Source organism: Puntigrus tetrazona, chromosome 4 (assembly GCF_018831695.1).
Source record: "Puntigrus tetrazona isolate hp1 chromosome 4, ASM1883169v1, whole genome shotgun sequence".
NCBI lineage: Eukaryota > Metazoa > Chordata > Actinopteri > Cypriniformes > Cyprinidae > Puntigrus > Puntigrus tetrazona.
Window position 1 is genome coordinate 1369226 of NC_056702.1, and position 27939 is coordinate 1397164.

Genomic DNA, 27939 nt, shown 5'->3' on the forward strand with positions numbered 1-27939 from the left:
CTGTACTCCCTGAGTGTGCTTTAAACGTAACAACTAATCTGATTGGTCTCCACATGGATTCCAAGGGCGGGGCATCGGATAGAAAAGTTTAGCATTTTTAGGGCGAATATGCGTATTGTTTACAAACAGCGCCACAAAACAGAAACTCACCGAAAAGCGAATATAATAACATTTGCTTGGAAACACCCGACCTGTTTCCTAAAAGTATCACAGTCCACAAACAGTCCTTTGTAAACAGATTTTGCAACTCCCATAATGTCCCCGCCCCGAATTCCTGTTCGCCTGTGAAGGGGCGACATTTCTCAAGGAAGCTGAGAGGAAAGTTCCGACAACACTGGCGACAGACCCGCAACTTATACCCAACTTTGCGCTGACAACGCAAGATTCTCTCCGAATCGCGACCTGACGGGTGTTTTTACGGATAGGCTGACAAATATTCGTTTGTGGAGTCGTTGAAGCGAAGCCGCGCGCGACGGTTTACTACAGACGCAGATCGAGGCATGGAAATAATGGATAGCGGGGAACCGTTTTTACAATGGGACAAAAATCTCAGCGAATTGTCCGAACCCGGAGATAACGACATTTTATACAGCACTGTAAGTAGGCATCTTCTTATAATGCCGTGGCAGCATTGCCATCTTCACTTTACACCGTCATATCACGTTTTGATGTGTTGCAACTAGTGTCACATCACCCACAATGAGTATAAACATCATGATTTCGTCCCATACGAGCTTTTAAATGACACGGAGACACTCTGTATGAGTCTGTCAGATAACTGTGTGCCTTTGGGTTCCACTTGGCTCCAAGGGATAAAGTTCAGATGGTGCAGTCATCCTCTGTCTGTATCTTGCCCGTGCAGTGGCGTACAAAGCAATGCAGATAAGTTTAGCCTATTTGGATAAAGCCAGAATATAGTGCTCGACTCTTTGAAGAGTTGCTGCAGGTTATGTAATAATAGGGTTGCGTTCCAACTTCTGCTCAAAGGGGCCTCTGCTTGCTGCCTAATTAGGGGGTTCACAGTCGGGTAGTTGGTGCATAAAGATCCATGCACTTTCTGTTGATTCAACGTGAAGATTTTAGGCTAAAATGTACACGAATGCACCAGGGAACGCATATTTTCCCGTGTCTCATCATGTTTGTAATCATTTTTAAAAATAAAATTTCACAGCATATGGCACTAAAGTTGGAATTAAGGCATTTACGCTCATGCAAATATAACTGTATGATCTGATACCAGGGCTCGAATGCTTTTTAAAATGCAGCATTGCAAGTCACCCAGCAGAACCTGTCAACTCTTAAGTTTGTGGTCTTTATACGGTACGTCAAATGAGGTTAAGTCCAGATGTGAAACAAGCGGTTTCTAAGCCGACATCCCAATTAAATTAGCAGACATAACGCCTTCCCAGACGGCATCGAAGCCAGTGTTGGAGGTGCAGCAGTATCAGAGACGTAACATACACCTCAGGAGAACTATATATGCTTTGTGAAGGTTGTGAAGGGTTCATATTCTACAGCAGAATAGGGGTCTTTGTTTAAGGGTCCCATCGACCCCACTAAACACACATGTGCTCCCCCACCCCATGGGTCTGTATGTGCCGGTTCTCCTCACTTTTACTTTCGCTGTCCAGGGTTTGTTGACATGGAATTCCACACAACAATGCAAACCGTTCTCAGTTAGAGAGAAGAGAGCTTGCTTTGTGGCTTCAGCCTGTTGCACGTGTCTGTTATCGTTACGCATGTTGCATGTGGCCTGTTTCCTTCTGCATTATGATTCAGCTGCGCTGTCATTGCATGGCGGTTCACTTTCAAAATAGAAATCATGTTCTAACTTTTAACGCATTACGGTGGTATTTAGGGTACTATTTAACCAACAGATACCTCCATATTTCCCCAGTTAATTGATTGCATTAAGAAGTGCAACACTTTTTTTTTGGTGTGACATGTAAGTGCTACTGAAGTGGAGATTTCTAGCCTGCGATCTAAATAAATAAACTACAAAGCCTATTTGAGATGTTTTCCTTCCACTGTAGCCAGAAGTGTCTTGGCTTCATTCATACCCAGAAAGAACAGTCTTAGTTAAGGAATGCAAACATGCCCTTTTTATGACTTAATAGGCCTAGTAATTGTCTTCCGTAACCGATAGTTGTGATTATGTCTTCATACATTGTCAGCTTTCTATTGGAAAGAACTTGTGTAGAGGGTGTGTGCCCGTGCCTACCTGTAAAACAGGGTTTTTTTTGCCACCTATTCTTGAACCAAAGTCTCATCTGTCGTTTTTCAGGTGGTTTGAAATAGTAAAAATAACCCAAGGCTTATTCTGAGCTTTTCAGGACGGGGGTTGAGGAGATGCTGAGGGGAGCAGTTAGGCTGTCATGCTCAGCATTTCTTAGTGCTGATAATCGCAGCGACACGATTAGCCTTGAAAGCACATTATCCCATGCAGACCTTGTGGCAACCAGATGTACTTTCCAGGCCTGATGCAGAAACCAGAGCAAATATGAGGAAAGGCATGCCTTTGTGCACTGACTTGTTTGTTAATGCTTCATTCATTGCTTATTTGCATACGTTTTGTATCAGTAGATCTCATTTGTCCCAGCTGATGGTTTGATGTTATGATCAGCTGATAACAGTCAGGTCATTGAACGTATGGTTTTCAGAGAAGTGGGCTTTCAAAGTAACCACATTCATAGAAATCAATCAACCTGATCTACTGCTGATACACTGCTTATTATTACTCGTATTGTTCAGAACGGGTCATATGAGACAGAATTGTTTCATTCCTAATACTAGGTAATGTTAACACATCGGACTAAATCTGAACAGCGGTTTCTAGTGAACTAGGGTTGGGTGATTTTTATCAGGTTATGTTGTACTAGAGTTTGTTATACCGGTTGTACCGTACAGCATCTATATATTATTTACACATGACAGAGATGGATGGATTAACATGAGAAGACAGAGTGGGACGTGTCCCAGACAAGTCAAAGCATGGGAGGACTTGTTATTAAAGGGTGTAACGCGAAGCTGAGTTTAGTTGTTTATGGTGATGGCAAATATACTGCAATGATATAGCACTGGTATGTGTTGACAGGCTGCCGTATATTAAAACGCCTTTAAATATAGCTCATATAATCATCGGCTTTTGAAATTTTTTGCTAGCTTTACATGAAGTGTTTTGCTTTTATGTCAGGCTTATCGTGTTTTTTGTTATGCTTTCAATTTTAAACGCTACTTAATATATAATACGATTAGCAATGTAATAAACTGATTCAAGATTGTGTGTGTGTGTATATAATATATATATAGGCCAGCATTCCTTCTCTGTGTCCACACACACAATCAGTGACGTTAAACACTGGACTCATGAGGATATCTTAAGAAAATAAGTTGTCTATCTTGACTGTAAGGGTCATGTGTGACTGTAGGAGTCTGGCTTCACATTTGTGTTTTTTTTAAGTTTTGTGGGAGATTGGAAATGACTAAAAGGCTGTGTGTGTGTGTGTGTGTGTGTATGTGTATATATATATATATATATATATGTATGTATATATATATGTGTATGTGTGTGTGTATATTAGAATAAAGATTAATAGTAAACAGCCTTTTTTAATAGTTTAGTAAAATGGAAAAAAATTATTCAAAACCATAAAAAGATTTTAATTACCTAAAAATACAAAAAAAAAGCTAGTTGTCGACAGCATCCTGGTGTTTAAAATGTGTGTGGTCAGTGCACAGCATGCCAGGACAGCCTAATCTTGTGTTCCTGAGCCCTCTGACATTTTGATAACATTTGTCACTCAGGAATCACGTGGTGTTTGATGACTTGTACGTTTAGGGACGGAGGGGCGAGTTGGTCTGTAGTGAGAAACCCTCTGTGCTCCGTCTTCTCCTCTCTGCTCTCTGTGGGACGGGTGGACACAGACTCGGCCTGTTCTCCGAGAGGCCAGGGCTTTCGTCCGTCGCTCTTGCAGGCTGCATCATTCTGCGACACACATTCTTGCACTCACGCTCTGAAAGGATGGTTTGTGTGAGCTGCAACTTGAGCCTGAACCTTTGCTGAGCGCACACGCATTCATTACTCATTACCGCGTCCCAATTTATTCATCACCATCTTGTGGTTTCACTCGGCCTTATCTGCCCAGTCATTCTAAATGCCCCTTAGAGGATGATCTCTCTTTAAATCAAACAATTTAGTTTTGCCAGAGAAAAAGTTGTAATGGAGGTGCTGCGTTGCAGTAAATATTAGGTTATTAGCTTTGGGAGTATTACATTGCATGAGAAACTTGTTTTTTCTGTAACAACATAGCCACTGATTTTTTTTTACTAAGCTATGACTTAAAAAGCACAGTGGTTTCATATATATATATATATATATATATATATATATTATATATATATATATATATATATATATATATATATATATATATATATATATATATATATATATTAGTTTTGTTTTAATATATAACATAAAAAATAATAAAAAAAATATATATATATATATATATATATATATATATATATATATATATATATATATATATTTTTTTAATTTATTTATTTTTTTTAAATGTTATATATTAAAACAAAACTATTTTTATATATATATATATATATATATATATATATATATATATATATATATATATATATATATATATATATGCCCACTGTCTTTTTAATGAATTTTTAAAAAAGTTTACAAATTTTATAGTTTAATATTTTGGTTTTAGTAGCATTGAATTACATTTCACAAGGAAAGTACTTGACTACCTTTTTAATTAAACATTACTTATTTTATTTCGTTATTTTATGTTTGTTATTATTTTTGAGCTTTTGTGCCACATTGTTTTTTAACAGTTGTTTAAAATAGTTTCAGTACATTTATTTTAACAAATGAACCAAGCAAATTGAAAAATTCAGTAAATGAATACTTTTTCAAATAAAAATAGAAAATCTGACTCAAACAGTAAGGCATATTTTAAAACTGTTTGGGACACATTTCTCTCTGTGTTCTCATTTAGAGCCATGTTGTTATTTATTAGCGTACCACATACATCTTTGTGTTATTACAGTATACACCATAGCTGCTTGTGTATTGGGCATACAGGGTGTTTTTTACTCCATTCACTCAGAGTTTTCCTGTTCCTCCCCTTAAAGAGCAAACATATTGGTGATCAAGTGCTTTCAATCAATCCAGATTTGATTTATTTGTTACCCACCGTCACCGCATGATTACATCCAGCGTCCATTAAGGTCACTATTGGCCAGATGTTGATTCGAATGGAGCCGTTTCCTGAGCCCCCGGAGCTCCTGAATCACCAAACATTTACTGTCGGGATGGGGGAGGAAGGTTGGGACGGCCCCAGTCTGCAGGATGTGTTCGGTCATGTTGTGAATTAGCAGCAGACTTGCTATTAAAGGGTTATTTAGATTACTCACCCTCTGGCCATCCAAAATGGATATTTTTTTCAGTAGAACAGTAAAGATGTTTTTTAGGTTCATACAAAGCAAGTCAATAGCTACCGTCACTTTAAGAGTCAAAAAAGAATCTACATGTAACACAAAATGAATACACATACAAAATATATTGAGGTCTTAATATAATTTATTTTATTGGTTATTTTAGGCAATTAATAGAATCAAACGGTCTGAATGAACCAGATTTCCCCATTTGTCTAAGGCTCTGGAATACAGGTAATACATTTTTTAATAATGTTAAGTTTCTTGCATAGGCCAATCATGTGTGTGTAAACAAAAAGCTGTATTGTAGATGCAATTAATTATTTGGCAGTACTTGCATTTTCTGTATAACCAATAGTTTCAGCTAAAAATCTTCTTTTACTGTTCTACTGAAGAAAAGGTCTCCTACATCTCAAAGTTTGAATTTTTGGGTGAACTATCCCTTTAAGGCCTCTTTCAGTGAATTAAGCTGAAGATGTTACGCATTTCATGCTCCACTGTTATATACAAGCAGCTTGCACAAGAACCAGGCCAACTCAAAACATTCGGAAAAGTGACTCATGGAAGAAGTGAAGGACTTCTGCTGAGATTTGTCTTGGCACAACTGAGATCTGCAAAGTGAACTTCAGGATAAGGATACAAAACTTTTCCCAGACTGATTTTATTCTCTGTCCAGATTGCTACAATTTAACTTTACAACTTTACAATTTTATTTCCTTTTTCAGATTAGTATCCACGAGTTCTTTGATTTTTTTTTTGTTCCAAATCTTGAACGTCTCAAAACAATTCATGGAATTTCACTCTAGCTTGTTGATTATTTATGAGCTGATTGTTATTGCTTTACCCTACTTATTGTCGTAGTTACTGGACATTGAGCTGTTTTGATTCACAGCAGCATTGCGGCACACATGAAACTCCAAACAAAGCGTTCTGTATGGCAGGTTAACTGTGTATTTGGGTCAGAGAGACCCTTGTAATCCAGCTTAATGTCACTTAGCATTGGCTCCTGTCCTGGAATACTACTTAATAATGAGACATTTCATGTACGGCATTAGAAGAGACCCGTCAACCGTGCTGGAATTGTTTCTAAGGACAAAACATTCTGGCTTTCCTCAAGTCTGCAGTGTTCCAGTTCAAAACAAGTCAATTTTTAGTGGCTAATATCAGTGAGTCAGATCCACCGGTGTGTAAAGGACAAGGTCCAGCCTCATCAGCGCTGATCTTTGTCTCCTCTGACTTGGTCTTTCCTCACATCTGTTTCGCTGCTTAAGGGTTGCGTCATCCGTGTCCACGTTTGGCTTATAAACTTCCTCTTCCTGTGGACACGTTCACGGCCCCCTTGAGAGGATAAAAAATTACAGGCCACTGTCTGAATCCACCAGCACAGCTCCCAGTGTCTCTTGCCGTCGCATCTATTTGGATTCTCCGGCTGGGCAAAAACTCAGAGTCAAGTTTCAATATCCTGCCCCCAGTGAAACCACATGTACTATACACCCATCCAAACTACAGACAAAGAAGCCTTCACTCTCAGAATCAACCCAGCTGGATGCAGCCGTCGTATTCATGGAGTAGAGCACATCTATACTGTCTCAGTAGTTTATATTAAGTGTGTGTGTGTGTCTCTATCTCTCTATCTCTCTATCTATCTCTCTGTCTCTCTGTCTGTCTGTCTGTATATAAATCTCGAGATGATAACTGATGAAGTGTAAGTGAAGTAAAGACTGTGCAGAACGCTGTGCATTTCTATTCCATCGCCTTAAAGGAACTGATCCCAGACCAGGCCCTTGAAAGTGATTATTTCTATCCTCAAACCGCAGGAAACCTCACGCCTGTCCTCCTCAGAGTGAACACTGTCTTCTGTTCCTCTTAGAGAGAGCAGCTGACACCCAGCAATTACCAGCAATCATCATAATCATCTCATCACACACTCAAGAGTGTCAGATGTAATTGCATATCAGCCGTGACTGATGCAGAAACAACGTAATAATACAGTGACTTCGTGCGGCCATAACCATGTATGAATTCATAAGGAAATGACTGGTACAAATGCATCCAGAAGATGACAACTATGAAATCTCATGTCACACAAGCCGAGGACTTCACCCACTCCTGACCGGATTTGAACTGCTGCGATTTTTGTATTTTTTTTTCTTCTTCATCATGCTGCATGAAGTGTTCACCTGAAGTGGCCTTAGAAACGCTTGCTATTTTTATTCTATGGTTTTAGGCTGAAGAAGACATTCCTGGAAAGCGGTTCTTTGCCAAATATGAAGTTTAAGCGAGTTCAGAGGAGAACTGTTTATGCAGACTTAATGTGTGCTTTTGGAGGACGGCAAGCTCTGTAGAAACATCTGCGACCTGCATGCTTTCTCTCCAGACGTTTTCTCACCATGGTGGACGCAGACAGAGCTGCTGTTGAATAACTAACGTGTTAAATGTAGGGCAAAGCATTCCAGAGTGACTTGGTCACTTGCGTTCTCAAATGGTTTCTCTATCCTTGTTGCCTTGTGTATTGGTTTAGCTGTTTTCTTGTCTTTCTCTCTCTGTTTTTTGACTTGGTTAACCTCTGAGTCAGTCCGTAATTGATCCCATATGCTGGCGTCTCTCCATTTTCAGCCTAGCCTCCACCTCTTTCCTTCCTAGTTTGCTCAGCTCGGCCTTGTTTAACTCATTTTTCTGCCATCTTTGCTGGCAGCTCTTTTTTTGAAACCTTGTGAGCCGCCTACCTAGATGGCATTTTTTGTAGGCGGCTTTCGAACCCATTGTGTATTGAAATTTTGCCTGTGAAGATTCACTGAACAACAGTAAATGTGACTTTATCTTAATGAAAGGAGTGCAGTCCCATAATTCATTAGGAGTTGTAAAAGACAGGGTTTCTGCAGAACTTAAATTAATCTGTTTGCCCTGAAAAGAATAAATCTCGTCCTCAGAAATGTTTAAATATCTAAACATCCTGATATGTTTATCATTGAAATAATATCATTATCATTGAAATGCTAAAAGAAGTTAGCTGAAGTCTTGTTTTCTAAGAAATTGATCAAAACCAAGTGGGTTTATGCTTAAAACAGTAGGGGATGAAAACTTTTCCTTCAAATAAATATTTGTTCTTGTTTTAAGCAAAAACTTGTATCTATATATATATATATATATATATATATATATATATATATATATATATATATATATATATATATATATATATATATATATATAAATACATGTGTGTATTATATACATAATACATATGCACAGTACATGTAAACTAAAACTTTTATTTTTTCTAATATATATCTAATTAAAAAGCTAAAATGTGTGTGGAAAACACCAAATATATGCGTTTTTATACTTATGCAAACTCTTGCTTTTTATTTAAAGTGCAAATTTGCTGAAGATATTTATCTTTAATGGATTAAATTGATCTTACATTCCATTTTGGACATGAGCCCTCACGTGAGCCGAGCTGACCTGCTCAGCAGGCCTTGAAAGAGTAACTTACTGACAGATGCTGCCAAAAATGGCCTCACGGTAGGAAAATCTGGCGTGTTGCTGCTCTTGAATTGCTGTCAGTCAGCAGCACCGAGCATCACATCCAGTCCTGTCAGGTCGTGCTAGTCAAAGCAGCGGTGTTTGATCTTGTGATCCGTCTTTGTTGGCTGAACCCAGAGACCTGCGCTCTGCTGGCCGTGCAGATAAATACACACAGAGCAGACTGCTTCGCACTGACCCTCTTCCTGCGGATGAGCGTCTCTGAATCATCCATGTCTGTTGTGACAGCGCAGTTTTTATATTCATTATAAATTAGATTTTTATGTAGATTTTCTATATTATATGGTAACTTTTTTTGTCTATATAAATGACTGCTATATGATTAAAAATGCAGTATAAAAGTTACATATTTTTACAAACTAAAATACGGTTTATTTGAAAATATTTTGAAACGCAATTTATTCCTGCGATTGCATTCAAAATAAATTTTTGTTAACATAGTATATGCGTGTACTACATATATTTATTATATGTATATATAAAGACACACACATACAGTACATATCTTGAAAACATTTTCATGTTTATATAGTTATATTCTTACATTTTATATGTAAATATATTCAATATATATAAACATAACATTTCTATTCAATATGTACATGCATCTTTGTATTTATATATTTATACAAAGTAAATAAAAGTTATTTTATTGACATTTCTTTATATTTTGGGCACAAATAAACCTCATCAGGAGGATTCAAGAGCGTCATCTCTTTACAACAACAAGCTGAGAATGCTGTAGATTGAGCTTAACATGTTGAATTCAGAACATTCCTCTAAACAGCGCCTGAGGAAACCCGCTGACCCGAGTCAACACAAGTTCTCCGTTTAGTCTTGAAGAGATGAGGTGAATGTCTGGAAGTGTCTCGTGTCCAAACCTGTTCGAGGAGCAGGGGCCCTTTTTAAGAAAGGCTTGGGGCTGGAAGGCATAAGTAGGAATGCCAAAGAGTGGGGAGGTGTCCTAAATCAGACCTCCTCACTGGGATGAGAACGAGCCATCTGATTGGATGAGAGAGAGCGTGATGCGCACTGATTGGTGGAGAGGGTTATCCTGTGGGCACTTGCTATCATGTTTAGTCTGTTCCTCCAGGCTATGAGATCTGATCTTCAAAAAAATGTGCTGATGTTTTAAAGTCTGCTGCAATTAAGGTGTCTTTAACTAGCTGCGCTTTAATGAGCACTTAATTTTTAACTCTACAGTCACAGCCTGATCTTACATTTTTAAATGCCAAAGGTAAAACATCATTTGAGACTTGCACTTTAAATTAGAGATTATGATGAATATATTGGAGTGCGTTACGGAGTATAGTCAACGTCAGAAAATTTGACATTAAATAATATAGACTACAAATAATTTAATTAGCGATGAATAACATCCAAAATAAAGTTGTTTTTTTTGTTTACATGATATATGAGCATTTACTTTAAATATTATGGAAATGCAAACATGTGCATATATATATATATATATATATATATACTGAATATATGTGTTTATATATATACATGATAAATGAACACATTATGTAAACAAATTTTATTTTGGATGCAATTAATTGTAATTAATTAACTACATTTCATTATAAATGCCTAACTCTCACATTCGTTTTGTGCCTGCTTAGCACTTCACAGAGTTGCTGGATGATCTGTCCCAAGAGGCTTTGCTGGGTCAGTTGTTAAGCGACCCGTTCCTGTCGGGCCGTGGAGATGCTATGGACACAGAGGAGGATCTGACCCCTGCGTCTCCGGTGCCGCCGCACATTCAAGCTGAGCACAGTTACTCTCTGTGCGGAGACTCACGGCCGCAGTCACCCCTGTCTCATCTGCCCGGGGAGCCCGGCAGCGACGCCGGTAACAGCTGCCGCAATCTGCTTCCAGTTTGATTACATAAGTCCAAAGAAAAGTCAATTTGCAATGCGACGTGTATTTTAGGTGACTCGGACAATGAGGAGTGGCCCATGGAGCAGGAGGACAAAGGGCTGAAGATGGAGCCTCTGCTGTGTGACCCGTCGCCCGTCCTGCTGCCCACCCTGACCCTCATTCTGACCCCCGAAGGTCCTGCGTCTGAGCCCGTGACTGACTCCTCGCTGAGCCCCCAGGCCGCTCAGGTCAGACCACATGCCCACACACACACACACACACACACACACACAGACAGGGAGAGGGAAGTACTGATTTCTGCTGGTGTTTGCAGGTGGAGGAGGACAGAGAGAACCTCAGCCCTCAGATTAAACTGGAGCCGCACGAGGTGGATCAGTTCTTAAACCTCTCACCCAAAGGTAAAACATAGTCTCTGAATATGTAAAGATATAGGAGTGAATTTATCATTACAGTAAAGAACATTTAGATATTTATCTTTCATAATAAATAACTAAACTGAATGACCTACATTAATATCGTACTGTTTAAGTGATTAAAATTAAATTCTATTTAGCTTAAAGTGACATTGTTTTAAACTAAATCATGTCCATTAAAGTATTTTAATTCACTATTTAATTTAAACGGTAATTAATATTTAAATAGTTTCATAATCTAAAATTGATTTTAGTTATTTAAAAAGAAATTCACTTAACGCTCATGCAGAAAAATAAATGCATACTAAATAATCGAAGAAAGTAATAGAAGAAATCTAAAAGTCTAAATAAATCTATTCCAAATGTTTGACTACAGAATGCTGATCCGATGTTTTTTATCAGGCCTGGAGTCTCTGCAGATGCCGCCCACTCCTCCCAGCTCTCACGGCAGTGACTCGGAGGGCAGTCAGAGTCCCGTTCACCCCTGCGCTCCCTCCAGCCCCACACAGACCCCCGCGGCCCTCAAGGTGGCGCCGAGAGCCTCGTCTTCCCTCTCCAGCTCTCCTCTTCTGACCGCTCCTCATGTGAGTACAGAGGCATTGTGCTCACTAACAGATGTGTTGAGTTCGATTAACCCGCTCTGGTCTGATCTGACAGAAGCTGCAGGGCTCTGGTCCTCTGCTGCTGACGGAGGAGGAGAAGCGCACGCTCATCGCTGAGGGATATCCCGTGCCCACCAAACTGCCTCTGTCCAAAGCCGAGGAGAAAGCACTGAAGAAGATCCGCAGAAAGATCAAGAACAAGGTCAGACTTCAGCTTCGCAGAACCGTCCGAAGATGCACGCTTCAAACATTGATATCAAACATGCTTGTGATTTTTCAGATTTCAGCACAGGAGAGCCGCAGGAAAAAGAAAGAGTACATGGATGCTTTGGAGAAGAAGTAAGTCTGATAAATATTAATCGGTTTCAACTGGCTTATGTGAAATTGCTGAAAAATAATTAAACTTTTTCATCTCGAGTTCTCAGAGGTGTTGCATATTTAAAGATCGAGTTGTTCAAGCGTAAAAGACTCAAAGTTTTTGAATTTGTGTGTCACTATGAATACATTATTGTGAATGATTCATAGCTGCAGCTATTCCTAAAAAAATGGTATAAAAATTACAGTTGAGTAAACTGATAAAAAAAGTATAAATATTTAATATAAAGAAAGTGTGTATGTATACATATAGATTAACCATATTTTTAAGTACATTTCTTAGAATATTAAATATTTTCATGCATAGATATGTATATAAATAATAGAATTCATATTTTACATTTACATATTTTTCTTAGAAATACGTCACGTGAAAGTAAAATAGGTTGCAAATGAAGTTGCATGTTACAGAAATGTACAAATGAAATATTTTCAGTAGCTCCATGAGAACAGCATATCACATTTTTATATCACATGATTAATCATATCATACATCTTGATTCAGATATGTATTGAATTTTTTCCCCCACGTTATTTAGTGTCTCATAGAATAGATTGTAAATCCAGTTCAAGTTAAAGAAATGAATTTATAAGTGCTGTTTTCAGTCTGTACGTGACGTTGCTCTTCTCTCTTCATCCACAGGGTGGAGACCTGCTCCAACGAGAACAGTGAGTTACGCAGGAAAGTTGAAACACTGGAGTGCACCAACAAGTAAGAGCCTCAGCCCCAGCCATCATTAGCTCATAGTTTGATCTCACACTGTATTGTTGGTCATGAATGATGCATGCTGTGTAAACGGTGCTGTATTGATTATGTGGCAGGTCTTTGCTGCAGCAGCTGCACTCGCTCCAGGCGGCGGTGGCAGGAAAGGTCCCCCGGTCCTGCAGAGTGACGGGCACCCAGACCTCCACGTGCCTCATGGTGAGCGCCACCTGCATCGGCCTTCAGCTGTGTGTGTGTGTGTGTGTGTGAGAGAGAGAGAACGAGCACTAACAGAAGCACTGCTCTGTGTGTGTGTGTGTGCATTCAGGTGGTGGTCCTGTGTTTCTCCGTGTTCTTGGGGAGTTTCTACCAAGGCCTGAGTCCCTGCTCCTCCATCACCAAAACAGACCTGAGCAGAGAGATCTCCATACAGGACTCGTACACCACCACAGGTATGCATGCTGGGATATCTGTGCAAAAACATACTGAGACACACAACATCTTATTAGATATGATTTGCATTTGTTATGCATTTGTGTGTGTGTGTGTGTGTATATATGTATATGTATATATATATATATATATATATATATATATATATATATATATATATATATATATATATATATATATATATATATATATATATATATATATATATATATATATATGTATATATATATATATATATATATATATGTATATATATATATATATATATATATATATATATATATATATATGTATTAATTTTAGTTTCACATGCAATTTTTAACATGCATATAAAACAAATTAGTTTTATTAGCAGCTTGTTACTTTAAAAAGTAACATTTGGTTCTACATGATTTATATATTATTTATATGTATTATGTTAAAAATAAATTATATTTGATTATTAATTCAAAATGAATGTAATATTTATTTTGACATGCCATTTCTCTGCGTATGTCAGGTTGTCTATGTGTGTGTACAAGTAAATAATTATTAGTTTTACATTAGTATATTTTATTACTTGTTTTAATACATGTATATTCCAATTATTGGTTTAGTAAATGTTCTCGTTGCATGATATAATAATCTACCGCACAAGATATTAAAGCGTCATCAGTCGTGTGAGGTTGTTTGTGTGTGGACTGAAGTATGGTTTCAGTATTAATGCAGAGGCACTAGAGCCGCTGTCACACTGAACGTTTTCATATCGATCAAGCTCTAATACACACAGCACTCGTGTCTGTAATTTGCTCATTTTTCTTTGTCTCATGTGGACTAATGAATGGAGGAATGGCCAGATTTGGATCTATATTAGTGGTCTGGGCCCCACTCTTGAGCGGCTGAGAGTCATTATCAGTGCTGGAGTGGGCCAGTAATTATCATGCCCTTAAAAGCAGAGCGATCGCTTAATCATCGCTGATCTCTGATCCGCCCGCGTCATGTTTCTCCCACTCGCATCATTCAGTTAATGCACTGCTTTCACAAAATGCTACTGTACTAATAAAAGGGCTGTTTACACCTGATATCCATTTCAGGTGAGACAATCACAAATGTTCAGCCGAGACATCTGCCGTTAACAGCAGGAAAAAAAGCTGCTTGTAATTTTGGTTTGTTCTGGTTATGCCTGCCTGCCTTTTAGGATATAACAGATAAATGATTATTAAATTATTAAAATGTATAACAAATCATTATCATGAAAAATGGTGATCAATAAAATGAAGCAATAATTATATAAATAAATTACATTTGTTAAAAAATAGATTAGATTTTTTCAAATCTGAAACAATCACAACAAACAAAACACAAACAAGGAACAAATACTACGGCCAGCGGTGCTTAAAAATATTGCAAGTACAATATCTAATATATGGAAAAAAATCTTTATTTAATAAATATTTGAATCTATTTATATATATTTGCAAAAAACAAATACGCATTTTATTTTTAGATATAAATAATTGAATGTCTGTGTATGATCTAATAAAGATACTTTAATGCAATTGAATAATTTATAGTAATTTATTAGTTTGTGTGTTTACATATATAGTAGTCAACATTTAAAATGTTTGATGAAAGGCTTTTATGTACTCCAAATGTTGACTGGTGAATGCATATATTGTGTGTGTGTGTGTGTGTGTGTGAGACACTCGATCCTTTGCATCCGTTTAATACCTAGTGTTTGTTCTTTCCACAGTGAGGTCCCGGAACCTGTTGTCCATTCCGGAGCACGGGGGTCTGGACGAGCCTCATCCCGTCGGGCTGGGCGGGGAATATCCTGAATGGGACCGTCAGGCCGACGTAATGGCAGCCTGGCGTTTAGAGCAGCAGCACAACCAGGAGCAGGCGGAGCTTCGTCAAGCGGAGCCCCGCCCACTCATACTAAACACCAACGAAACACGAGCGCAGAAGGCCATTCTCATAGACCTGCACTCGCACAGGTAACCCTCCCGAGGCCGCTTCCGTTCCTTGACCCGACCACAACTGGATACTGAACAGTGGGTTTTGTTTTGACAGGTCAGAGCAGTGGTCAAACGAGACGGCTAAAGTCATACAGCTGGAGAGGACCGTCAACGAAACATCCTGAGATCACTGCAGCGACGGCCCATGGGCTTCATATTTATAGTATTGTTTTACTTAGATGTCCTTTTTTTAAAATAAACAAAAACTCAAAAATGTATTTTTATTCCATTCCAACAGTATATCAAATTTTGATACTCGTGTATGCTATTTTCTTTTTTTTTTATATGCTTTGAATTTTGTTTTCCATATTCCTTCTTTTCCTTTTTTCACCTATTTGCCCCGTGCTACTGAGAAAATGTGTAGTAATATATTGAATTTGCATCCGTTTTCGTGACAACGACCGTAGCATGTCAATCAGAACACGGCACCAAAGAGTCAAAAGATAGTGCAAAGGTTCAAACTTTATTACGATTAAAGACTAAAAGCTCCGTTTACAGTTTGACGATGACGAGTTTCCAAAGCATTTGTAATGAATATGTAAATATTTGCAGGATCCTGTATTGTAAGTGTGTTGGGAGAGATATGAATTGATGAGACGTTTGTGGTGGAGGGCGACAAAATCGGGACGATACGGACTTGACATGAAAAGGACGGATGCTCTCCGTCCCTGAAGTCCCTCATATGACGTCGCCCTCTTTATTAAGGACAGATGGCCCTTTTTGTCCTCATCTGGCCACCATCCAGCCCCCGTCTGCGCTCTTGAGGGAGTAAAAGACGCTCGCTGACAAGTCTAGCGTTCTCTTGCTCTGATATGAACGGTTGTGACGACCCGAGTCCCGAGCGATCTGTGGACTCTCTTGCACTGCTTCCTCGTAGAATTGATCTGTTATTTATTATTTTTAGCATGCCTGTCATCCTTTTATCCTGGAAACAAGAGCATTTTGAAGGAGATTCGAAGGAGGAGGTTTTGTCCCGATGCTATGCATTCAGATGCCAACGTTGGTCGCGCAGCATCCGTGTCGGAAATGTTATGTGTTTGGCATAACGTCTTACCTATGTTAGACTTTCATTGCATCACAGGGTCTACCTGAAATCACTCTGCCTTGTTTTTTTCTGCAAGCAAATAAATATTTTCCTTAGTAAAAGCATTGCAAATCTGGCGTCTTGAGCCATCATTTCTCCGTATTCTCATCTTACTGGGATGTTGAATGATGTTTTTATGTCATCTAGCTGCTTGACTACTAATTCTTTTCATCGTGACTGCATCTGCTTTGTAATGTTCCTGCCTCTCAGAGGTTTTTTTATGCAAAAGAAAGGTGTTTTCTCCACATGAGAGAGCTCAGATGATGCACTTCATACATTAAATCGCATTAGCTAAATTGTGTTAAAAGAAAAATGCATGTAGTCTCTAGACTCTCATGACTTCTTGGACAAATTATATGTTAACCCTTGGATAAATGTGCTATTGTGGACATATGGAGGTTATTCTTCAATTATGGCAATATTTCAAGCATATTGGGAAAATGCAATTGTTTGATAATGAATGACTTTCCTTATTATTGAGAGGACGTGCTAGGAATATCCTGTGAAAAGTTAATTTATTGCAAAAAACAATTATTATTTATATTATAGTTTTTTGCAAAAAAAAAACAATTATATATATATATAATAATAATAATAATAATAATTATTATTATTATTATTATTTTGCAGGATTAGAATACACTTGACAAGTGAAACACTAAAGAAAGGCACTGAGTTAAAACATGATTTAATGTGGTCATACTAGGGGGCGTGGCCAATACGTTCATATTAATAACCCACTACAGTCTCATAATACGGTCATTTTCAGGAGAATATACCAGCGCCGTAAATCTGTTCTAAAGAATGTTTATTATTTTAAAAACGTTTTGTGTATTTATTTATTTTTCCGCTGTGCCTCCAGAGGTTCCTGGCCGAACAAAGGGTTTGTATTCACAATAAGGTCCGGTTTAAACGCTCGCGTAAACACGCTTCTTCTGCGCCGCGCCGCGTCTCGCCCGCGCGCTCTCGGCGGAGACGCTTCTGTCGCGCTCACGGCGGACACGTCAGAGATCACCACGCATTTAGCGTATCCAGTCAGAGACCCCTCTGCCCTACTTTCATTCCTGATGCTGGAGGAGGATGAGGAGGCAAATCCCAGAATGTCCTCGCGGAGGGATGCAGCTGTTGTCGGTCGTGCGCGCGCGTAACGTGAGAGAATCGTGAATCAATCAATCGGGTAGATAGATAGATATACAGACAGATAGATAGATAGATATTATTCATCCCATGAGGGACATCGGAGGACGCTTTTGGAAGGACTTTTAAGCGCCGGAGGAGAGAAGGGGGTCCACTCAGTGCCGACCGGAGCATGATGGACCCCCTGGCCGACATTCGCGCGTCTCAGGCGGAGCGCAGCGGCAGAGGAGCCGCCGGTGGAGAACCAGCGGACGAGCAGACACGCGGCTGCGGGAGAGACGCGGCGATGGGCGGCAGCGACAGCCTGAGCAGCTTCGCCGACATGGAGGACTCGCTGGAGGAGAAACTCAAAGGTCTGGCGTTCAGGAAACAGATCTCGTACAGGTACAAAATGCGTTCGCGTCGCACGCTGCGTTTATTTCTCCGCCATATGGAGCGGCCGAACGTGTCGGATGGTTTGTTTGCGTGTGCGTTACTGAACAATGCGAAGCACGTTTGTCGTGCGAAGACACACACACACACACACACACACCTAAATAACAGAATATTATAATGCACATCGTGCCAGGATGTCCTGTGAAGGGAGATCTGGTTTAGTATCACGAGAACAGCAGTGGGGTTGGTAAACGTGCTGCATTATGTGAAAAACATATCTTTATGCTGTCCTTTGGCCTGCTATTGATTTGCAAGCAGGATTCAACTGTGTTTTCCTCTTGCACATGAAACCCTCAAGCCAGCAGGCGTTTGTATTGAATTGTTTAATTGACATTTGACCAATTAATATTAAACGAACAGAGCGATGCATGCATGAACTCGACTTCTTCTGCGGTGGAGAGAGAGATTCCCACACGTCAGGGTCATATACGGCACACTTTGACACATTAAAGGTCATTTCTGCACTACAGACTGTTTCAATTTCACGGTAATCTCTGGTGAACCCATATAATCTCAAGCTGCCGATGAGTTTCTTGCGCAATGGCGACCCTCACGTTTCATCAGCCTTAAAACGGGCTTAGACACGTCGAAAGCTTGCTTTTTTGGATGCATTGATCCCGTTGTTCATTCCAGATCAATGCAAGGATTGAGCCATACCGACCACGCCGCTTTCATGCGCTCACTTGAGAAAACTTGCCCGTTCATCTGTTCTCAGAGACCCCTAATTCGACCTCCCCTCCTCCGTTTTCCACCTGTCTGCGGAGGAGGGTCACTGCCACGTCGGAGTCTTAAGGTCAGATCGGTCCTCCGCTCGCGAATAAGGCCATTCTCTGAAGAAATGATCAAAGGTGTCCTCTGTTTCAAAGGAGCGATCTATGTCCATCTCCTATTCAGATAAGAAGTCAATAAGTCCGGCGAAACAAACAAACACCAGCCAGCATGACTTAAGATGTAAAGCGTCTTAGATAAAAGTTGGTCTTTTTTAAGCAAAGCATCTAAAAATGGAAGCCTTGTGTTTGCCAAACACAAAAACAGGCACTGTTCCAAAATCTAGTGAGCTGCCTAGCCCTAGGGGTTTGCTCTCTATATAGGCAGCATCTTAACTGTAATGACACCATAGAAGTGATTGATTCGGAGCGCTCTGTGTGACTAGCATTCCTCAAATGAAATGCGCAGAATTTTCTTTGATACTCATATGTTACAAAATATTGGGTAAAATAGTGTAGAGGTGTGTGTGTGTGTGTGGTCCTCATGGTACATTATTTGGACAAAATGTCCCTACAAGATTGGCAATATCCTAAATCCTTGTGCATCTGAGGTCATTTTAAGGTCCCAGATAAGAAACAAACTGATAAATCATGCATTTTGAAAGGGACGGGTTCAGGTGTGTTTATACACAGAAACACGCACACACACATAAAGTATATACATTTCTATATTAAATATATATATATATATATATATATATATATATATATATATATATATATATATATATATATATATATATTAAATACATAAATGTGTAATATATAAAATAACACATAATAATAACACATTCTTTAACACATAATTTATATGATAATTAATGTATAGTGTATATATTATTATTTTTCTGTGTTTGGAATTGAATTATTCATATTTAAGACATTTGTAGCATATTTTCATCATTCACATCCGCCACATTTCACCTCGCATCATCGATCAAACATAGTTCTGTGCCATAAAGTGATCTTATAACATCATGCTGCTACCTTTTGGTACAGGCTTCTTGTCTGAAACGTATCTGATGTCTTAAAATGCTGCCTAGGTAGGCAGCACACTAGGTTTTGGAACAGAGCCACCGTGTTCTTCTTCATATTCTTCTGAAATATAGCACTTGTATCGTTTTTTTGATATCTAGTGAATCATGTTCGGCTTATAAAGAGGCTCTTGTGTCCACTCTCTCTCTCTTTTTCTCTCTCTCTCTCTCTCTCTCTCTCTCTCTCTCTCTCTCTCTCTCTCTCTCTCTCAGGACACTCTAGGAGTGCAGCAGCAGACAGTGAAACATAAAAAAGAACTCATGCATTTTTAAGTGTCCCGATCACAGCCTCGATTGTAGATTTATACATGCTTGACACATTTTCACTCCGCCAGGCTGCTGAAAAGTTAAACATGCATATTTATTACGGTCTGCTCGGTATAAGAGAGTTGGCCTGCAAAAAAAACTTGTCATGTTTGCCGAGTTTCTGCAAATGGTGGAATGCCATTAACTCCGTTTGCAGTGCTAAATGGACTGACCAATCAAAATCAGGCGTTTTGAATATTCATTTACATCTGAAATGTAGTGTAAAAGTATATTCATTAAGGAAAATAGTGTGTTTTTAATTGGACTTGAATGGTTTATATGGCAGATGGATATAGGGGGCGTGGCTGTGGATGCAACAAATCACATTTTGATGAAGCATTAAAAAAAATTCTCATAGTAATAACTTGCAATCGTGGATAATTAGACTACAGGGTCCATTTGTGCATGTATTTGAACATTCAAACGAAGAAGCACATTAATAGGAAGTGATGCGTTGTTCCGCCAGTGGTGCTGCAGAATGGATGGGAAAGGGTTTAATATTTGATCGCTTACAAGTGTTGTGTTTTATCTGTGAAACTTTAATAAGGGCCCTGGTGCATTTAGTCATCTGTCAAGTTGTGCCAGTCCTCCTCCCATTTGGCGCTTTGCTTCGTGCGTTTGGCTGAAGACCGTAGACGCTGCACCCAATTAGGACGTACCCTTCACAGTTTAGCACGCTCTGTTATTTTTTTATATCCCTCATTCCTAGCTGGCATTGATTCAGGATGCAAAATGGCCACCACGTCTACTGTAAACGTTGATGTGCAAGAGAAACTACTGTACGTGGGCTGAAGTCAAGAACGAGGTGTTTGTGTAGTCGTTCCGTGACTAAGTTTGCCTTTTTTGGGCCCGAGATTGCCCTTTTGTAAGTTGCGCCTCATTGGCCAGGGTCCAGCTGACGTGTTTAATCACGCAGAGGTATGCGTATGTGTGTAAAACAGGGCTGGTCTTCTTGTCTCATTTCCTGCAAAATGCAAAACCCAGGAGCACTCAGTAGACCCGCGAATGAGGATTTTACATAAATGGTCATAATCTCTCCTGAAGATGGCTGTGCGTAAAGCGGGCGGCTTAACGCAGATAAAGCCAGTCTTTTAGCTTTTTTTCGTGGTGGAGGGGGTTTGTTTTGTAGTTTGAGGAGGTGCATTAAAGGATTGGACTTTTGAAGCTTTTCCTTATTAGGTATATGAGCGTAAGAGGCTTTTCCTCGGCTGATCCGAGCTGTGCCCTCGTCAGGGTTCGAAGCAGAAATTTAGTCCCAGGCTTGTTTTGTAGTAGGCCCGAATTACATTTCCAGTGATTTAAGAGCCGAATGATGGCTTGAATGACATTTTGTGCCCATAGTTGAATGTAGTGCATGTTTACAAGTCTTAGTTTGTTCGATGCGGTTTGCTACAAGTGGTCCGTCTCTGCTGTCTGCTGTCGTTGATCTGCGTGACTCAGTCCTGCACCTGTAGTTCTGGCAGAGGAGCACCTGCAGACAGCCACCACACCGGAGGTGTGAGAGACTTCATCTCCCCTCCGTCTCTTCATCCATCCTCCTCCACTTCAGCAGGGAGTTAACACTGTCTCACCGTGTGTGCTGTTCGCCCGCTCTAATTCTCTCTGACACTGATGGCTCAAACAGGCTCGCTGGTCTTTTATAAAACCTGCTACGGCAGCTGCCGACAATGTGTTTCGGTGGAGCATCAAACGAGAGGACGAAATGTGATTTTTTTAACTGTCGTAGGCGTGATTTTGCCGTATGGACAGGCTTTGGTTTGTTGCATCACTTACCCATTGTGTTAATTAAATTGTGTGTTTTAGACGTTTTAGTGCACTATAACTTATTTAACTAATGTGACAAACTTGGAAATGTTCTTCTCAAGATGTTATTAGTTACAATGTTAATATTTTTCAATCCGAACATTAAAAATAGGAATGTGTATGAATATATATCACATAATGTTATTTGGTATTTAGATGCAAACATTTTTTTAGATGCAAAAAAGTATTGTATTTAGAATGTTATTGCGTTTAGATGCCAAAAATGTTATTGCATATCAATGCAAAAATTGTTAATTCATACTGATCCAAAAATGTTCTTGCATTAGAAGCCAACAATGCTATTGCATAAAGATGCAAAAAATGTTACCGCATTTAAAGTAAAGTTCTATTGCCGTAAATTTAATTAATTGTGTGCATTATCCTAAGAGATTTTAAATTCATGTTGTAAATGTGCTCCCAAACATAGATGTAGGACAGAAATTGCAAGTGGACACAGGTCTGTAATTTCTTTCAGTGTTTTGGGTGTTTTTGTTCATCATTGTTTGTTTCATTGCACAAAAATAGCAGAGAAATCAATATTTAGATTTTATCTAAGACCAGACATCTTCAAACTATTTTGCACATTTGTGTTGATTTTAGGGGAAACTCCAGACCTCAGTGTAATGAATGTAAACATGGTGAATGGGTTAAATTGACTGGAGAGGACATGATGTCTCTGTACTGCATATATACATACAGGCTGTGCTGGGATTACTGGGCAGCTTTTTTAGCCGATGATGTGACAGTTTTATTCATGATTTGAATCCTGACGCTGAGTAATTTAACTGATTGCCGGGGCAGTAATGTTGGTGTGTAATCCTACCTGCTGAACCATTTTTATTCATTCATGTTAATGGCATATTAGAGGATTTTATCCTCAGGGGTTTGCCGCTCTTAGTCAGGTGCATGGAAATGTCCACTGGGTGCTTGCTAATCTGATTTGGTCTTTTATTTATATATATATAGTAGGTGGTATGGCAATATTTTATATCACAATATGAGTAATATTACATCTTTAGTAAGAAATGAATACTTTTATTCAGCGAGGGCACATTAAAGTCACACTGAATACATTTGTGATGTTAAAAAGATTTCAAATGCTTTTTAAATTATAAAAAAAATATGAAGCAGCACAACTCTTTTCAACGTTGAAAATGATCCGAAATGTTTAAATTCAGCATGTTCTTATATTGTAAATTATATCAGAAGGATCTTTTAAAAATAGGACTTTTAAAACATTTCAAAACTTTGGTTGTGTATGATTGTGACTGTTTCCACCTAAGTGGGAAAAGCTAAATGTATAAATAGATTTATTTCTTGCAGCTGTGACTTTTGTTATAACTTTGTGTCTCTTAATTACAACATTATTTTTCCAGCTGTGACTTTATTTCTAAAAATTGCATCTATACACCTTATACCTGCACCTGACTTTTTCCTCTCAGAGCTGCACATTTATTTAATATTTTAAATTCTCCCAATGACCTGTTTTACCTTTTAAAAATTAAATCCAGGCGAATCCAGTTTATTAATGTATTCAGTTTTCTTTTTCTTTCATTTTATTGGTCTCACTTTTAAATGCGGTTAATGCAGTTCTGCCACTAATGGAAGCAATAAATGAAAAGATGCAGAAGAGATCTGAAGTTGATCTTGTATTTCTCCGGCTGGATGAGGTTGTAAACACATGCGGCTCATTTGCATTCGCTCTGTGCACACATTATCTTTTCAGCACAATTCTCTGGTTCTGTGTCTCTCCTGGTCTCTTTCTCTGTGTAATGCGCTCACTAATTATAGCTCGCCTCTATCTCTCTCCAGCTGTGGTCTGGGAGGTTGTGTGTGTGTGGATGGGTTCTGCCCTTTATATACTGAGAGCACCGGGTTACAGCAGCCCGGGCCTCATTTAGCAAATGATTAATTCAATTAGGCAGCCAGGACCTCAGGTGGAAAAGAAAAACCTGGGGGCCCTTAACGTCCCCGAAGCGTCGCGAGAGGCGGAACGTAGGAGATCCGGCCTGCTTTTACCACACTAATGGAGGATTCAGGGTCCTGACACACATTAGTGTTACATTCAGACCACTCTTTTCAACACACAACAGAACATTTACCTGATCATTACCAGCAGAGCCATCTGCCAGCGTCACTCTGCTTTTTTGGGACGCGCAGGGATTGAGTGGAGCATTTGAGCGGCACAGGTCCCGGATAACAAGTGCATATCGCGTTAAAGAAAACTCAGTTGCAGGTCATGAATGGCCTTGTTTGACACGAATGGCAGATGTTTATTCACAGTGCGTGGGGTTTAGGATGTCAAGGGTTAATTTTCTTGCGCTGTCATACATCAGTGCGGTCACAGAGTAGAGATTAATCGCACGTAAATGACTAGTTGATTGAGTTTTTCTAGATTATTTTCTTGTTTTTTAGTTTTAGCTCATCCCTCACAGTTTTTTTTTCTCTTTTTAGGTCATGAATGTGTTTTTGACATACATTTGACATACTTTTTTCTGCTCAATCTTGAGTTTAAGCTAGCCATCCAACCATAGTGAATCAGGAAGTTTGAAGGTTGACTAAATGTCCACAAACCGCCGGTCGAGTTTTTGCTGTCAATTTTTTTTCTTGTTGTCGTAGGTTTAGCATGAGTGCTTTATACCATTCTGAGCTTTATCTGTCAGACATTTTGCAGGATGATCTTGCATCTTCAGATTCAATTTAAAGTTTAAATTAGAAATTTCTTTCAGGTCACCATTGTGTTTTTTGACACGGACGGTGTTTTAATGTGTGTACGTTGCATTTTTAGGATGCAACCAAAAGGGATTTCCTAAAGTGTTTTATCGTTTTCGTGGCTATACCCGTCTTTGAGCCATAAACAAAGCAAGCTGTGGTTGACAGTTTTTTCTGTTAATCTATGTTTACTTCCTTACTAAGTGGCCTCTTGTCCGGAACAATCTGCAACATACATCAGAGTGGTTGTCGGATTGTAGTCAGAAGTTATCTGGAGCTCAAGATACCTTTAGGGACTGTCATCTGAAAACGAAAGCAACTACACCTGTTCTTTTGGAGAGGTTATGAAGTGTGCTTTTGGGACCGAGTGGTTTCTACGCACCGGTGTAGGTGTGCGGTCTGCCAGAGTCCATCTCAGCCCTGAGCTTTGCTTTTGATGGCGGGGCTATTTTCAGCAGATGGATGGGTCAGATAGGGGAGAGATGCGTGCTTCCGATGCCTCCCCCGCACCCTGCGCCAAACGCCGAGGTTAATTATGGAGGTGTCAGCAGCCAGAGGAGGAGAACAGAGAGAAGAAAGAACGAGGGGAGGTTTATGTACAGGCAGGAGTGGGATCCATCCCTCCCACATACTCTCCCAACGATGCTCTTAATCTCACACACACACTCACACAAAAGCATCACCGTCACAGTTATATGTAATTATATAGTCCGTTCCCACACGCTCCCACTCGCGGAGCCCCAAAGCTGTCACGCTAACATATATCTATAACGTGAGAGAAGATTGCATTCAAACACCTCTTTCAGCAGCAAAATATATGTGCATTTTGTATTACGACGAGGTGATATGTTATATTTACAATGATGAATATATATGCGCTTTTTAGGGGTAGTGTCTTAGAAACTTTATTAGTAAAAATAGGTTTGCATTAGTGCTGTTAAACGAATAACCGCATCAGAAATAAATATTTTCGTTAGCATAATATATGTGTGTATACTGTGTGTTTTTAATATGTATATATAAATGCACACACATACAAATATATATTTTGGTCCCACTTTATATTGTATGGCCTTAACTAATAATTTGGTACCATGCACTTATTGTGTACATACATGTTTTTACTTATATTTTTAAAAATACCTACATGTAATTACATCTGTAATCCATTTTTACACTATCTTAACTTAACCCAGCTTAAACCTGACCTTACCTGTATCCATAATTAATAGCAGCAAAGGTTTTTTCCAGTACAATATAAATACAATAAGTACATTGTACTTATTTTTTTTGCTGTAATTACATAGTAGTTAAGGCCACCTAATATAAAGTGTGACCTATATTTTAAAAATATTTACATGTATATATTTATATTCCTTATATCTTATATTATATCTAAAAATATTTAATATATAAAAATAGCAAATTTTCTATAAATATATACATGCATGTGTTCATGTACACATAATAAATATACACAGTATGCACAAAAATGTTAACAAAAACTTTACATTTGAATGCTTTTAATCTTTTGACAGCACTAGTTTTCTAGTTTCACTGTAAATGAATTATTTTAATTATTTGTTTCAATGGTCGCTCAAAAATGTTTATGGAAATGTTATATGGCATAACATTTATGTGTTATCTCTTTTTTTTATATTCATAAATATTATATTAGTAAGAATATAATAGTGTGTGTTTGATTCAAAATCAGATAAAAGTTTTAATGTAAATTAATTAATTGATTTATTTGTTTGGATATTCACTCAAAAATGTTCATGAAAGTGTTACGTGCGAGTTTTTTATTTGCGTTTATGCATTTCGTTGTTCTTTTATTCAGAGCGGTTTGCATCGCATTCATATGCATATGGGAATTTAACCTATGACCCGGCCTTGCTACAATATCTAGAAGTACTAATAGAAGTAATATTTGAGCGATAGAAATGCAAAGGTGTATATTAAATATGGTCAAAATATTGGAATTAGTTTTTTAGCTGGTGGTGTTGTTGTAACTAAACTCTTAGGGGCCGACCTGACTTGGTTTCCTGTCATTGTTGTTGACCAAAAGGCAGACTGAGTGTGTGTGTGTGTGTGTGTGTGTGTTTGTCAGGTCACAGACAGTCAAGGGAAGGACACAAAAACTGCAGGGGGTCTGGACCTCTCCCTCAAAACACCGGGAAATGTGTCACAGCTGTTTCTGTTGCTCCGCAAAGCAATTGAAACAACAAATTTTACATGCAAGAGCGAACGGTGCGCATAATGCTGTATCATTGTGCCTTGTACTGTAATGTCAACAGCAGAGGAGAAATCACTGTTATTTACAGCGTTAATAAAGTCCTGTCGCCCGTACGGTTTTCCCAGAAGGATTTACTTTGATGTAACATGTTATGCTTTAAAAGATAATGAATCCATTTATCAGCAGAAACTATTTGCGTCAGAAAATATAAGCATCGCTAATGCTATTGCTCACATGTGATTTGAACAAACTACTAACCCTAATAATTAGACATTTGGTACACTGTTTATGCAGCAGAGATGGATAATACCTCAAGTTGTGCCGTTTATTGAATGTTCTGTAAGTTTTATAACTGATCGCACCAATAAAAAGTCCCACAGAGTTAGCATAGGAGGGAACCGAGTCAGTATCTAGAGAACAGACTTGTGGGTGAGCTGTTATAACTGACCCAGTAAACAACCACCCAGAACACCCTAGCAACTGCAAAGCAACAAGATAAAACCACTCAGAACAACAAAGCAACTCAATAAATATAACTTGACACTGTAACGACCGCCTAGCCCTGCAATAAAGCCCTCTCCAAACACGCTAGCAACTGCATAGCAATGTGAAAAAAACATCCAGAACACCCTAGCAACCCCTTATCAACAAAATAAACACCACTCAGAACACTATAGCAAGGAAATTAAAAACACTTGCTCCGTGCAACTTGCTACCAGAACATTCAGGCACCTCTAGGCAATAAGCACCTCTTGAAGGGGTCACGAACTGTGTAACCAAAATTCCTTTGTCTTTTTGGTTATTGTATTGCATCAAGGTTATTGTACTACACAGAAGATGATCAATGCTTGCTTTTACAGCTCTGCCTGTTTAGCGGTGAGAGAGGTGGACTCACAGGTCTACATAGAAACCAAATGATAAAGATTGCTCTGTGCGTTACCAAGCTGTGTCTTTGCATTGCCTTCATTCTGATTCTAACATGA

General features: G+C 38.8%; 2 protein-coding genes across 12 annotated transcripts in view; both read left to right on the plus strand.

Annotated features, from left to right (window-relative positions):
• Positions 1-166: 166 nt before the first annotated feature.
• Positions 167-16598, plus strand: creb3l2 (cAMP responsive element binding protein 3-like 2). The gene is made up of 12 exons (XM_043237823.1): positions 167-596; positions 10641-10869; positions 10951-11126; positions 11213-11297; positions 11715-11896; positions 11970-12116; positions 12195-12253; positions 12933-13001; positions 13112-13211; positions 13321-13444; positions 15178-15421; positions 15498-16598. The coding sequence occupies exons 1-12, from the start codon at positions 501-503 to the stop codon at positions 15565-15567; spliced, it is 1581 nt and encodes a 526-aa protein (XP_043093758.1). The 5' UTR covers positions 167-500; the 3' UTR covers positions 15568-16598.
• Positions 16599-17287: 689 nt separating this feature from the next.
• The window catches only part of dgki (diacylglycerol kinase, iota), a 39304-nt gene continuing 28652 nt past the window's right edge, over positions 17288-27939 (plus strand). For all 11 annotated transcript variants that reach the window (XM_043236268.1, XM_043236269.1, XM_043236274.1 and 8 more), the window contains exon 1: positions 17288-18047. In XM_043236268.1, the coding sequence (XP_043092203.1) occupies positions 17836-18047 (212 nt within the window). In that variant the 5' untranslated portion in view covers positions 17288-17835. The remainder of the gene's footprint in view (positions 18048-27939) is intronic.

Excerpts from the sequence above, each read along its gene's own strand:
- creb3l2 (XM_043237823.1), top strand. The coding sequence starts at position 501 with ATGGAAATAATGGATAGCGGGGAACCGTTTTTACAATGGGACAAAAAT. Across the intron at positions 11,127-11,212 it reads TGAGCCCCCAGGCCGCTCAG|GTGGAGGAGGACAGAGAGAA; the intron begins GTCAGACCACAT and ends TGGTGTTTGCAG. Across the intron at positions 13,445-15,177 it reads GGACTCGTACACCACCACAG|TGAGGTCCCGGAACCTGTTG; the intron begins GTATGCATGCTG and ends TTCTTTCCACAG.